We start from the raw sequence: 14,807 nt of genomic DNA, 5'->3' as shown, positions 1-14,807 counted from the left end.
GATATCATAGATAGGAGGATCATAGTCAAAGGCTGGTATAAGAAGCCCTATCAAAAATTAACTAAAGCAGTTTAGACAAGCTGGCTCTGTAATCCCAGCTACTTGGGATGTGAAGATTTGGAGGATTGAGATTTGAGGCCAGTCTGGACAAAAAACTAGTAAACCTCATCTGAACAATAACAAAAAAGCTAGGTATTGTGGAATGTATCTGTCTGTAGGAGGCCATAGGTAGGAGAATTGTGCTGTGAAGCTGACTGCAAGCAAAAAGTGAGGTATATCTAAAAAATAAAGAAAAAAAAAAGACATCTAGTTCAAGTGGTAGAGCACTTGCCTGGCATTTTTCTAGGTAAATGCTGATTTCAAAACCCCAGTACTGCCACATAAAAATAACTAAAATAAAATGGGCTGGGAGTGTGGCTCAAGTAGCTGAGCACAAGAGCCTGAGTTCAAATCATAATACTACCAAAATAAACAGGGATGCTAGCTAGATATACTCATCAATTCCACTTGTGTCTTCTCTCGATTGTAGCTATTAATGCAGGAAATTATCAGTAGCAAAAAAGGAGCCTGAGCTGGGCACTGGTGGCTTACCCCTGCAATGCTAGCTTCTCAGGAGGTGAGATCTGAGGATCACAGTTCAAAGACAGTATCCCTGACAGCATATTCCATGAGATGCTTATCTCCAATTAACTACCAAAAAGCTGGAAGTGGAGTTGTGGATCAAGTGGTAAAGCACTAGCTTGGGAAAATTAAGCTTAAGGACAGTGCTCAGGTCCTGAGTTCAAGCCCCAGAACTGGCACACACACGAAAATTCTACCCTTATTGAATGCTCCCTATATGTAATACACCAGTCTAGACATGGAGGTAAGGTAGGGTGTTCTAGAAGACACTGTCTTTGCCCTTTACCTTTATTGTGTGTGCATGTATATGTGTTTATGTACTGAGTCCTGAACTTCGGGCTTAGCTGGTACCCCTCGAGGCTGATATTCTGCCATGTGAGCCACAGTTCCATTTCCTAGCTTTCTGGTGGTTAATTGGAGATAAAAGTCTCATGGGCTTTCCTGACCGGGCTGGCTTTGAGACTGGATACTCGATCTCAGCCTCCTGAGTGCCCAGCCTCATGTCAGATTTAACTAAAGGAAGATCTTCAGAAAAACCATTACTCTACCAAACACAAGGACAGGGCCTAGAAAACTCAGAAACAGCTAATTCTGAACAGTGCTGCAGCTTTTTCTAAGAAAGAAGGAAGCTGCTTTGATGAGTTAAGATAAACCAACAAGAAGGTGCAGATTGGACTGCACACTGGCCAGCATGTATACATCCTGTCCTAAGAAATGGCATTCTTTGGTGTCATTCTTTTTGTGCTCTAAGTGATATATCAGATTCTTACTTGGAAATTCTAGCTTAAGAATCTCCTAGCCTCCAGGTGCTAGTGGCTCACACTTGTAATCCTACTCAGGAGGCTGAGATCTGAGGATGGAGGTTCAAAGCCAGCTCAGAACAAAGTCCGTGAGACTCTTATCTCATTAACTACTAGAAAACCAGAAATGATGCTGTGGCTCAAGTAGTAGAGCACTTGACTTGAGCTGAAGAGCTCAGGGACAGCTCCCAGGCCCAGAGACAAAAAAAAAAAAATCTCCTAGTCACATGCCCTTCAGGATTATGTAGGGTAGATTACTTAACTTTGTATACAGTCTTTATTTATTCTTTAAATAATTTTTATTGAGATTAAGTGATTGCATAATTTTTAAAAATTTCACAATATTTGTGGGATAGTGATACTTAAAGTCACAAACACGTTTTAACCTTCACAAGGCAAATTATCATTATCATGGTCTATAAATTTTGTGAATTCTATAAGCTTTGACCATACAACTATTTCTTGCAAATTGGGTGATATGTACATTTCTTTCCTTTTGCTTAGTGTAAACTGTTCCCTCTTTCTCTCTCATCCCCCGCTCCCATTGCTGCCCTTGAGTTGCTTAGTTCATTTTCATCAGTGTCCAGTGCAGCTCATGGGCCCCTGTGTTGTATTTACAGTCTGTATTTTTCTAATTCTTACCACTCTAAAAAATGAACAGTATAGCTATAGGACTTCTGGCAAAAGAATTAATCTGTTTCTTTACTGCTAAAAATAAACTGCATCATCTTCTAAAGAGTTGTTATGAGGATACATGAGATGGCTCCTAGTACACATTAAATAATAGCCATTCTTATCATTATCTCCCCAGCCAGGCAGAGGTCTAGAGGACAGCTGTGTTCATTTTGTTCTTTGTGTCTTCCTCAAGTACTTATCTTGACTTGTACCTGAATCAGTAAGAAGTGTTTCACATTGTTGCTGATTTGTACAGTCGGTGTTGATGATACATAGAAGATAGACTTTTTCACACTGGGTTTCCTTGAAAAGTTTCAAAGGAGGGAATTTTAGAATCATAATTCATATGTTATGAACCAATTTTAACTTTGTAGAAAAACAACAGAAACCTAATTTGTGAACTCAATGGATTGAAAAATCTTTAGGTAGTAAAGTTTCTCACTGTTTACCATGCTGCTAAATTAATTCACTTTGGTTTTTCTTATCTCTTTAATTGAAGTTAAGCTGTTAAAAATATTATAGAGTTGAGTAAATTTTAGTATTTTTCTCCATGATTTTCGTAGCAGTATTGGGCTTGTACTCAGGGTCTCATGCTCTCACATAGTTTTCTTGGTTATACCTGGTGCTCTGATACTTGATCCATGTCTCCAGCTCTGCTTTTGTTTTTCTGGAGATGGAATCTAACAGACTTTACTGCCTGAGATGGCTTTGAATTGAGATCCTCCAGATTTCAGCCTCCTGTAGCTAGATGACAGGCATAAGTCATTAGCACCTAGCTTCTCCATAAATTTTAATTAGCCACTCACAATACAAAAATAAGTTGAAGGCTGGGAATGTGTCTCAGTGGTAGAGTGCTTGCCTAGCATGCATGAAGCCTGAGTTCGATTCCTCAATACCACATACACAGAAAAACCCGGAAGTGGTGCTGTGGCTCAAGTGGTAGAGCACCAGCCTTGAGCAAAAGAAGCTCAGGGACAGTGCCCAGGCCCTGAGTTCAAGCCAGAACTAGCACCAAAAAAAAAAGCTGAATAAAGAATGACATGAGGGCTGGGAAGCTGGCTCAGTGGTAGAACACTTGCTTTGCATGTATGAGGCCCTGGGTTTGATTGCTCAGCACCATATGAACAGAAAAAGCTGGAAGTGGCACTGTGGATCAAGAGTTAGAATGCTTGCCTTGAACTGAAGGGCTGAGAGACAGCACCCAGGTCCAGAGTTCAAGCCCCATAACTGGCAAAAAAAAAGAAAAGAAAATCTGTTTTAACTGCTAGTTTTGGTAAACAGGTGTTTAGTTGTAACTATATATATATGCATATATATATATATGCATATATATATGCTTATTTTATGAGCATGTATGCCACTGTTATGTGATAGACATGATGCTCTGGTTAGGGGTATAGTTTTTCCAGGCTACCATCTAAGGTCATTGGAAGAATGAAGACTTCATTGCTTTAAGAATGCTTTGAAAACCACTAATTTGTAAAGTATTCTGAGTAGGTTGACCCAATTTTTTTCTTTCCCAGAGGTCCAGCTGGAGTCAGAGCCCAAGCCATGGACAGAGATGGAAGTTTGGTAGAAGATTTTGTATTTGATGGAGGGGTTGGGGCTATTGGAAATCGAATTCTTCATGTGAGAAATGCACCTTCCCCTGCCGCCACTTCTTCCCTGGCAATTTCAGAAATGATTGCAGATGAAGTACAACAAAGATTTGGATTATAAAACTTGGAGGGAGCAGGGTAGGAGTTAGTGTCCATCAACAACAAGAATGTACTACTTGGATTCTCTAAGTAGAACCTAGGAAAATGGTTTTAAACTCTTACTTTATGGTCACATTTTAAGTAACCATTGAGTTATTAGTATGATATATAAGTAATAATTTTTAAAAATTAAAGTCCATACTTCATGTCTTTCACAGTTGTATCTGTTCTGAATCCTGACTTTGTTAATGATCTGTCTTTATAAACTGTGGTCTGGATCGCCTTTATATGTTTTGGGGAAAATAACATAAAAAATGGATTATTCCCTTAAACAAAGTTTTGGCTTTATACTATGTAAGCTCTTTTATCTTTCCTAGACAAGAGAAAACATGTTACAGTATATTGTAGTTGTGAACATTTTTGTGTTTGTGCCAATACTGGGGCTCAAACTCAGGGCCTGGGCACTATCCCTTAGCTATTTTGCTCCAGGCTGGCACTGTACCCCTTGAGCCACAGGAGAGTGGGCAGTGGATCTGGAAATTGGTTGTACCAAGGCTCACATTATTTAGAGCAGCATTTCTATTTGAAAATCAAAACGTCTTGATTTTTGAGAAAATAAAAATTTTCATTTCTCAAAGCAAAAAAAATTGCATAAACTCAAGGCATTTATTATAGTGTTTTTTTTTTTTAAAATCAATCTCTTTGTAACATCTTGTTTGGTATCCTCACTGCATCTAAACATTTGCACACTGTGTGTGATTGTGAACTGCGCTTCCGTCTTCTGTAGCATCTAAAAAAAAAGCACCTAGAACTGCTAGGTTTTACCAGAGCAATTTTAGAACCCTGACACTGATGTATAGAACTCTGTAATTTAAACAATTACTTATCTCTTATTATTATATCTGCTCTTCAGTCACACTAAAGTTCTCAAAACATTGGTTAAGATCATTAATGACTTTTACACCCATTTAGCTTTTTAGGATTTCTATAAATTTTTGTGAGGATATTTCTCCACGTTTGGTACCTATCTAACTTTGAGGCATTCACTTTTGTAAACCGCGATGGTGCCTTATCATGTTTACTTCATGAGTGCTTTATGCCTAGTGCCATACTATGTATTGCATGTTTGTGATTTATCTGATGAAATGTATCATAATTCAGAAACATGGATAGAAGCATGTCAGTGAAAATGTGACAGCCTGGCTGGGGGGCAGTCCCACCACTGCGAGACATTTTTATCTGTTCTTCATATGCTCTCTCAGGACTAATCTTCTACTCTTCTCTTTACCTGCCCTCTCTTTTCTCTAAGGCTGTGAGAACCATGTGTATATTGGGTGATAGGTAAACCTTTTTTATTTTCTTCCATTTTCTTCACTTCAGCCCTGGGTGATTACAGATTGTTCTACCTCAGTTATTAATTTGCTCCAGTTTCTAAATTAGCCCATCCCAGGAACAAGGCAGGTTACTCAGCACTTGGGATGAATTGTTGAAAGCATTCTGAAATCCGTCACAGAAGAATAAAAGCCCTAGTGGTTCTTTGTAACAAACAATTCCTGCAAGAAATTCAGGGTAATCATCTTCTGTTCTGTTAAAAGAGCACAGGAGCTGGAAAATTCTATCAGTTTTATTTATTTCATCAATAGTAAGACTGTGAAAAATACACAGTAAGCTGTGAAAGATGAAATTACAAAAATAACTGTCCTAGTTTAAGCCATCCTCATTCCATTTGGTTATAACCCTTTAAAATGTGAGAGAACATTTGTTGAAGGTGTTTGAATATAGGTTATTCTGTTTGTAAAACAGTGGATATTTATATCAATAAGGTTTTGTTGTTAAATGCTGATATTTAATAATTTTGTGTCTTTCTGAAAGAAGAAATATATATTAAATTATTTTAATGATTGTGTATTGTGTAAAGCATTTTTTCTGTTCCTTAAAAGCTTTTACTTGCTTTAGCTAGCAGTTGATCTTTAAAGAATATTTCTGAAGGATGAGAATGGGGTTCCAATGGTAGCACATCAATTTAGCAAGCATAAAGCCCTGAGTTCAAACCCCTCTACTGACAAAAGAAAAAAAAATACTTCTGGAGCCTGATGTTATTGGACATACCTATAAACCCTGTATTCGGAGACAGGTGCAAAGAAGAAGGACCTCAGGTTACAGGCCAGATAGACTGGCCCACATAGTGACACTGCCTCAAAATAATCCCACCTCCAGTTGCTTCTTTTTTTTTTTTTTTAAGCCACCACTTCTGTATTTGTACTATGAAAACGTGGTTTTAAAAAAAAAGTATTATTTGAGGGTGAAATGAAACATTCTAGGTTCTAGTTTCAGTGTGTTTGTACATTTTTTGTGTCTCAGTGACTTAACTCTTTTTTTATCCATACATATATGCATATACATCAAAGTCCTTCCCTGAACCTCTTAAGGTTTGAGCTCTTGGGATGTTGCCATTTCTGTTGGCAGAGTTCCTCTTCCCCTGAGGCCATTTGGAAATCTGCCTATTGGCCTGTGGGATAACCTTACCCCTCAGAACTTTGTTCAAAGGATTGTAGTGAGAGTGGTATGTCTTGCCAGACCCTGGGATTTGGAAGTTTGTTGGGACAATACTTGGAGGCTGTCCAGACCTGATGGCGGCAACTCTCTTGCTCTTCCAGTGAACTTAGAAGAGATGGTTATATTTAAGGGCTGGCACTGTTCTGGGCCCTTGATTATGTATAAGTTTCTCAGTATACACTGTTTAAAGATCTAGAAAACATTTTTGAAGAGCAATTGTGAAGTCAGTTGCTTCATTAATTTTTTTAATGCATTTATAGGGAGTTTTTGAAGTGTGTTCATCAGATAGATTCAAGAATAGGGCAAAGATGATTGAGAAAGGATGCCTGAGATATTTTCAAATGCTTTGTACCCATTAACATGTTTAAAAGTGGAAACATATCCCCAAAGGGAAGACAGGTTCAACCAGTTTTGGCCTCAGATTCTAGAAAGGATCACCTTTTCTGATAAGTGCTTTTTTCTGCTATAGAAATGGTGTCACATCAAAGTTGTCTTTTAAGATTGTTTTATCTGGCCAAGTACTACTGGCTTGCACCTATAATCCTTGCTACTCAAGACGCTGAGCTCTAGGGATAGCAGTTCTAAGTCCCTAGCCGGGGCAAGAAAGTCTGGGAGACTTTTTATCTCCAATAAACTATCAAAAAGCCAGATGTGGAACTATGGCTCAAGTGATAGAGTTCTAGCCTTGAGTGAAAAGGCTTAGGTTCAGCACCCAGGCCCTGAATAGAATCCCTTCTTAACTGGAATAGAATGAAAAGGCTTTAGCAGTGATTTTCCCATGCCTTTCAGATTTAGTTTTACTTAAGTTTCCCCTCAGGGTAGAATACCTTTTTGGTGTCTGAGTGATAATGAGGACAGGCTTCATAAACCACACTGGCTCTTTCCCAGAATATCTCATTCAACCTTCTATTTTTTTCTCAGATTCTGTGTGTGTATGTGTTAGTCCCTGGGACTTGAACTCAAGACCTGGGTACTGTCTTTGAGCTATTTTTTTCAGATCTCAGAATAATCCTGTAATCTTGTAATCCTGAGAAGCTAGGATTACAGGTGTGAGCCACCAGCACCTGGTTCTAATAACACTCTTAAAGGTAGTATTGTTGAATGCTTTCTCCCTAGGATCAGGAATAAGACAAAGACATCTGTTTTTGCCACTTCTATAAGCAGGAAAAAGAAATAAAAAGCTAACAGGAATAGAAAGGAATAGAAATAAAAACATGAAGGCTAAGCCGGCCACTGATGGTTCACACCTGTACAGTACAAGCATAAACAACCAGCGCCCGGCTTCTTTTTCACGGATTCTTGATCAGTCATTTTACCTGAGACATATACAAAAATCTGGTTGCCCAGGTGCTTCTAAATAGGAGCCAACTGCATGGAGGCATAGCTCAGAAGTAGAACATATGCTTGGTATTCATGAGGCCCTGGTTCAATCCCTAGAACTATAACAGTAAGTAGCCAAGCATAGTGGTCCACTCATGTAATTTCAGCACTTAAGAGACTGAGGGTAGGAATATCATGAGTTCAAACCCTGACTGGACCTGCCTCTAAAAAAGTAGATAAATAGACTGGGAAGGTGGCTCAGTGATAGTGTGCTTGCCTCACATGCCTGTGGTCCTGGGTTCGATTCTTCAGCACCACATAAATGGAAAAAGCTGGAAGTGGTGCTGTGGCTCAAGTGATAAGAGTGCTAGCTTTGAGCTGAAAAGCTGAGGGACAGTGCCCAGGCCCAGAGTTCAAGCCCCATGATCAACAAAAAAAAAAGTAGATAAATAAATGGAAATAAATGCCAGGAAGCAAAGCATAATATTGATATTACAGGTGAATAGGGAAAAAAGTAATTCTATTATTGTTACTATTAATGCGTTGTACAGAGAGGCTACGATTTCATAAGTCAGGTCATGAGTACATTTCTTTTTTCAGACAATGTCATCCCTTCCTATACTTTCCCTTAGTTTCTCCCTCCCATCCCTGCCTACAAGCTACATAGGTCATTTTCTACATAGTATATACTGAACAGCATGATTGCATCTGTTTACCTTCCCTCCCCTTCTACACCTTTTCACCCTCTTTCACTCCTTCCAGAAGAAAAATAAAACCAAAGTTAAAACAACCACCATCACCAACAGAAAACATTTTCATTTCCTGGAGTTCATTTCAATAATTCATATCTTAAATGTACAGAGATGTTATACCTTTGTATTTCTCCCCTAAGGATATCCTCCTTTAGTCTGTCTGTGTGTGAATGCCTCAAGTTCTGTATAGGTTATCGTGTCCAGTTACATTTTGGATCTAGCTTCCAAATATGAGAGAAAACGTGCCATTTGTCTCTCTGTGCTTGGCTTACCTCACTTATTGTGAACTTTTTTTCTTTTTCTTTTTCTTTTTCTTTTTTGCTTATATGGTGCTGAGGAATCGAACCCAGGGCCTCATGCATGCAAGGCAAATGCTCTACCACTGAGCCACCTTCCCAGCCCCTTATCGTAAACTTTTGAGTGTACTTTCAATTAACACTTCTTTCCAGAATTACATGCTAAGTCTTCTGGAATTAAGCCAAGTGCTTGCTCCGGCAGCTTGTATACTAAGATTGGAGTGGTACAGAAAAGATTAGCATGGCTCCTGCTCAAGGATGACACATTTGTGAAAGATTCCATATTTTTAATAAAAGAAAAGATTGAAGGTGAAGACATTACATGCTTGCTTTTTACCCATTGACCAGATGAACTAGCACTATCTCATTATGCAGCATGAAGTTTTCATTATTTTTACCTAAAGATGTCTCTTTTTGGTGTTGTAGAATTTGTAGGGGGATGGTTTGTTTGTGTGGGGGGTGGTTCTTTGTGGAGGTTTGCTTTTTGGGTTTTTAAAGCCTAGATTATCTGGGTACCAATGGCACATGCTTGTAATCCTAGCTACTAGGAAGCTGAAATCTGATGAACACAGTTCAAAGCCAGTCCAACTAGGGAAGTGCATGAGACTCTTATCTCCAATAGCTACCAAAAAGCCAAAGTGGAGTTATGGTTCAAGTGGTAGAACACTAGCCTGGAGCAAAAATGTTGAGGGACAGTGTCAATGTTGAGTTCAAGCTGCAGGACACACACACACACACACACACACACACACACACAAAGCCAGGCAATGATAGCTCATTCCTGTAATCCTAGCTACTCAGGAGGTTGAGATCTGAGGAACTGAGAATCTCAGCCTCCCCAGAAGCTAAGATTACAGGCGTGAGCTACCGGCACTCAGCCTGACAAGAATGCTTAGGAACATTCCATCAATGGACCACACTATTTCTTCATAAGTAGAAAATTGTGCATTTCTTCAGAAAGCTGAAGAAATAGTGCACATACAGTGGTGCACATATCTAGCCAGTTACTCAGAAAGCAAGAGAATGTTTGAGACCAATCTGGGCAATATAAGGAAACAATGTATCAAACAACAAAAACAAATGACTGAGCATGAATAGAGTAGAATGTTGCAATCATAAAACAATACTTTGTTGCAGATATAAACTAACATAAGGACACATTTTCTGTCCCTGAAGGGGAAGATTTGTATTTCTTTGTGTTATTTATTTGTAAGTTCAGCTGCAAGGACTAGACTCTATTCCAGATAATTGAATGCAAATAAATTTATCCTAGGGCATATAAAATCATTTGAAAGTTGATGAAGTAGACTATACATTGGCTTTCTGGTACAAGTCAGGCCACCAACAGAGTGGTTCCAAACAACTTACCCTTCTACAGAGAACAGTCACACAGTGAAGCTGGCTAGTCTTTGATGTTGCTGGTGCACAGAACCAGCAACTGAAATAGTCAAGGTGGACCTCCATGCCACTCTGCTTTCCAAATCTTGTGTGTCTGATAGGCTCAACCTAAAAGAAATCACATCCTACACTGTGACTGCAAGAGAACCCAGTTTTCTAATCTGCAATAATAAGAGGGTACAATGTATGTGGCCTACCATATATCTATAACACATGTAGTAATTAGTCACAAATAGTAAACAGTTTATATAAATTACTATAATTGTTAACACTTTGGGGCAAGCAAATCCATGTTTGTCTTCTTTTCTTTTAAGATTCCTATTCTGTAATCAGGATGCATATACATACATGATTGCCAGTCCACCAACATCTGGCTGGAACCAGTACTGAATGGATTATGATTACATTGTTGACAGTGCAACGGATAACTGTCAGGACTTGGAAGGATTTGACTGCATTGATACAAATAGGAAGAACTTGAATGGGCTTCTACCACAAGCTGCAGAACCTGTAGCATTAAGCCATGGGGATGGGAAGTGGCAGTCATCAGCTTCTGGAGTAATGAGCACAGGAGCTTGATCCCTGGTCTGCATCAGGCTGCATCTTTTGTTCTAGCTGAGCAGCCGTAAGCAAGCCACTAAAACCCCTTAGTAGTTCTTGTCATAACATTGGGAAGGTTACAGTCCCCTCACAAGACTGCCCTTGGACTAAGTGAATTGATGGATCTCCAGGTTTTGAGGCCAGGACTCCAGTTCCTCCAACACTACTTTACCATATACTTGATTGCAGTAGACGACACAGTGCACTGGACATGGCACTAACCTGAAATCCAAGAGACAAATGATCTGTGGGACATCAGGACCTAGGGATCCTCCCGTCTCTAGCTGGGATCACAGATTGCAAGTAGGAATTGGAGGAAGATGAAGCAAAAAGCCTTTCTTGTTCTAAGTGTGAAGACTGTTCCATAGATAGATGCATGTGTGCCATCCATGCACTCAGGAGGGAAAAGTGCTCATTATTCACCATATTTGAACCCAGGCAGAATAGATTAGAAAAAATGATACATGGGAATCAGGGGGCAGACCTTGCATTAATCAGTAGCTTGATGAAAAGTACACTGGTGCCGTTTTGCTTTGTTTTAGGCCTGACATTCTCTCGTGAGAATAAAAAAGAAAAGAAATGGGGAGAAAAGCAGCTCTCTAGCTCTGACCTTATTCATTTGCCGAAATGATTATTGTACTTTGGAACTGAACAGGGACATCCTAAAAACATTTATCCTGGAAAAGTCTTTTGGGCACAGAAAGTGTTTACAGAGAAAACTATCTCAAGGACAGACACCTGTCTTGAAGGGAGCATCCAGCAGAACCCATTCTTTGAAGGGATGTGCAAATATCTATGTTGTAATGACCCAATGTTAATAAGCGGACTAACCTTGACATCTCTGGGTCCAATTGATGAAATAGTATAACAGGAAGAATGATGGACCAAGGCTGGGCATGTGGCTTAGTGATAGAGTGCTTGCCTAGCATCCATGAAGCCCTGGGTTCAATCCCTCTGTACCACATTAACAGATAAAGCTGGAAGTGGTGCTGTGGCTCAAGTAGTAGAGTGCTAGCCTTGAGCAAAAGAAGATCAGGGACAGTGACCCAGAGGGGGGAGGAGAAGAGAGGAAGAATGTGTGATGAATGTGAGCCAACCCCCAGCCCCCTTTTCACCATAAATATCCCAATGTTAGAGCACTCCTTGCACCTGTTCACCATGTATTATAGCCACGTCAGGGGTGTGTACTGTCTTTTTTATCTTCCCTTTGTTTTTCTAATTAACTTTCTTGGTCCATAATGATTAATAAAAGAACTTGAATGGTGACATCTTTATGGCAGAAATTGGTATCTGGGACAACTACTTACAAAAAAAAGACTGTCTCTATCCTTTTCTTTTTGCCAGTGGTGGGGCTTGAACTCATAGCCTGGGTGCTGTTCCTGAGCTTTTTCACTCAAGGCTACCATTCTACCACTTTGAGACACAGTGCCACTTCCAGTTCTGGTGGTTAATTAGAAGTAGTCTCATGGAGTTTCCTGCCTAGGCTGACTTCAAAGCTTGATCCTCAGATCTTAGCCTCTTGAGTTGCTAGGATTACAGGTGTGAGCCACCAGGGCCTGGCTGCTGACTGAAATATTATAACACATCCTTTTTAAGTAAGGGAGGAGACATCATAATTATGTCAATCCTCGCTGGACACTGGTAGCTCAAACCTGTAATTTTAGGTACTCAGGAGGCTGAGATCTGAGGATGGTGGTTCAAAGCTATCCCAGGCAGGAAAGTTCCTGATACTCTTATCTCCGATTAACCACCAGAAAACCAGAAGTGGTGCCATGTCTCAAAGTGGTCGTGTACTAGGCTTGAGCAGAAGAGCTCAGGGACAGTGGCCAGGCCTTGAGTTCAAGCTCCATGACCCAACAAACAAACAAACAAATGGAACTTGGCTAAAAGACATTTTTGTAAGCAGTCTCTTGCAGGGGCCGGAGTTTCTGGGCATAAGCCTCCTATAGTAGTCACAGAATCAAGGGTGGTCTCTCTGAGTGTTTTTCTAACTTTTTCTGAGCAGTGGTCTGTATGTGGATCAGAGCTGTCTGTGGCACTAAATCATGAAATCAAGTGACATGAAAGCTTATTGTTTCCTGTGGTGTTGTTTTGGTTTGCTACTGACTGACAGCACTAACAACTTTAAGTAAATTGAGGAAGTATAAAATAGTAAATGGAAGAAATGTTGAGTAAGTCCTTGAAAATGATTAGAATTTAACTGCCAGGCTGAGAATGTGGCTCAGTGGTAGAGTGCTTGCCTAGCATGCATGAAGCCTCAGGTTCCATTCCTCAGTATCACATAAGCAGCAAAAGTCAGAAGTGCTGCTGTGGCTGGGCGCCTGTGGCTCATACCTGTAATTCTAGCTAAGCAGGATGCTGAGATCTGAGGATCTTGGTTCAAAGCCAGCCCAGGCAGGAAAGTCTGTGAGACTCTTATCTCCAATTACCACCAGAAAACTGGAAGTGGTGCTGTGGCTCAAGAGGTAGAAAGCTGGCCTTGAGCAAAAGAAGCTCAGGGACAGTGCCCAGGCCCTGAGTTCAAGCCCCAGGACTGGCAAGGGAAAAAAAAAAAAGAATTTAACTGCCTTTTAAAAATGGGAGATCTGGGCTGGGATGTAGCTCAGTGGCAAAGCTTGCCTAGCAAGTGCAACATCCTGGGTTCGATCCCCAGTACCAAAAAAGAAAAGACAAAAAATAAAATGAAAATGGAAGATGTGTGATGGGTGCCAGTGGTTTATGTCTGTAATCCTAGCTACTCTGGAGGCTGAGATATGAGAATTGTGGTTCAAAGCCAGTCTGGGCAGGAAAGTCTGTGAGACTTAGCTCCAATAAACTACTCAAAGAAAAAGCCAGAAACGGAGCTGTGGATCTAGTGGTAGTGCTCTGTCCTTGAGTAAAAAGAAGCTTAGAGGCAGTGCCTGGGTCCCGAGTTCAAGCCTCAGAACTGGCACAAAAAAATGGTGTGTGTGTGGAAGATATACTTGGGTCAATCAAATTATCTTCCAAAATCCATTCTTAATTCTAAAAAGGCAAGTAAAACTATTATCTGTTAAATTATTAATATAGTAATTGGTGTATTCATTACAGTTCAAATTTATGCTTAAACTTTTTGTCACATACACATAGACCCTTCCTCTTATAGAACCAGTATATTTAATATTTTAATTATTTAACACGAAGCCAAAGTTTATATTCAGGCTGAAAAATGCCTCGCCTTTCTTTTTTAAAAATGTTTTAGGGGCTGGGAAGGTGGCTCAGTGGTAGAGCGCTTGCCTTGCATGCCTGAGGCCCTGGGTTCGATTCCTCAGCACCACATAAGCAAAAAGAAAAAAGCCAGAAGTGGAGCTATGGCTCAAGTGGTAGAGCGCTAGCCTTGAACTGAAGAGCTGAGCGACAGCGCCCAGACCCAGAGTTCAAACCCATGACCGGACCCAAAAAAAAAAAAGTTTTATTGTTATTATATAGGTGATATTACAGTTTCATAAAGCCTTTCTTTTCTTGATACTAGTTTGATCTTAGGGCCTCATGCTTACTAGGCAGGTGTTCTATCGCTTGAGTCACCTCTCCAGTCCTTTTCATTTGGTCCTGTGTGTGTGTGTGTGAGAGAGAGAGAGAGACAGAGAGAGAGAGACAGAGACAGAGAGACAGAGAGACAGAGAGACAGAGACAGAGAGAGAGTACACCGGTCCTAGGGTTTGAACTCAGGGCCTAGGTGCTGTCCCTGAGCTTCTTTTTGCTAAAGGCTAGTGCCATACCACTTGAACCATAGCTCCACTTCCAGCTTTTTTGTTTTTGTTTTTGTTTTGGTGCTTAATTGGAGATGAGTGTCACAGGAAAAAAAATTAATACATATCCTAAAAAAATTTTAAAAGTGCTAGAAAGGATGGGTTGAGAAGGGTTGGTGAGAATGTTAGAAGGGGTGACATTGGGGCTGGGAAGGTGGCTCAGTGGTAGAGTGCTTGCCTTGCATGCATGAGTCCCTGGGTTCGATTCCTCAGCACCACATAAGCAAAAAGAAAAAAGCTGGAAGTGGCGCTGTGGCTCAAGTGGTAGAGTGCTAGCCTTGAGCTGAAGAGCTGAGGGACAGCACCCAGGCCCAGAGTTCAGGCC

The 14,807-nt window shown here is 40.3% G+C and overlaps 1 protein-coding gene and 1 non-coding gene across 2 annotated transcripts in view; both read left to right on the top strand.

Moving 5' to 3' along the window:
* L2hgdh (L-2-hydroxyglutarate dehydrogenase) overlaps nt 1-5,699 on the top strand; it is a 29,635-nt gene extending 23,936 nt beyond the window's left edge. The window contains exon 10 of the mRNA XM_042677975.1: nt 3,620-5,699. Within this exon, the coding sequence (XP_042533909.1) occupies nt 3,620-3,815 (196 nt within the window). The 3' untranslated portion in view covers nt 3,816-5,699. The remainder of the gene's footprint in view (nt 1-3,619) is intronic.
* Nucleotides 5,700-8,903: 3,204 nt separating this feature from the next.
* Nucleotides 8,904-9,006, top strand: LOC122106569. Its single transcript, XR_006147200.1, has one exon. It is a non-coding gene; the product is annotated as a U6 spliceosomal RNA (small nuclear RNA).
* The last annotated feature ends 5,801 nt before the right edge of the window (nt 9,007-14,807 follow it).

Source organism: Dipodomys spectabilis, unplaced genomic scaffold (genome assembly GCF_019054845.1).
Source record: "Dipodomys spectabilis isolate Male_0828 unplaced genomic scaffold, ASM1905484v1 ptg000042l, whole genome shotgun sequence".
Taxonomy (NCBI): domain Eukaryota; kingdom Metazoa; phylum Chordata; class Mammalia; order Rodentia; family Heteromyidae; genus Dipodomys; species Dipodomys spectabilis.
Note: the sequence above shows the minus strand (reverse complement) of the source record. Positions and strands in the feature narration are given on the sequence as shown.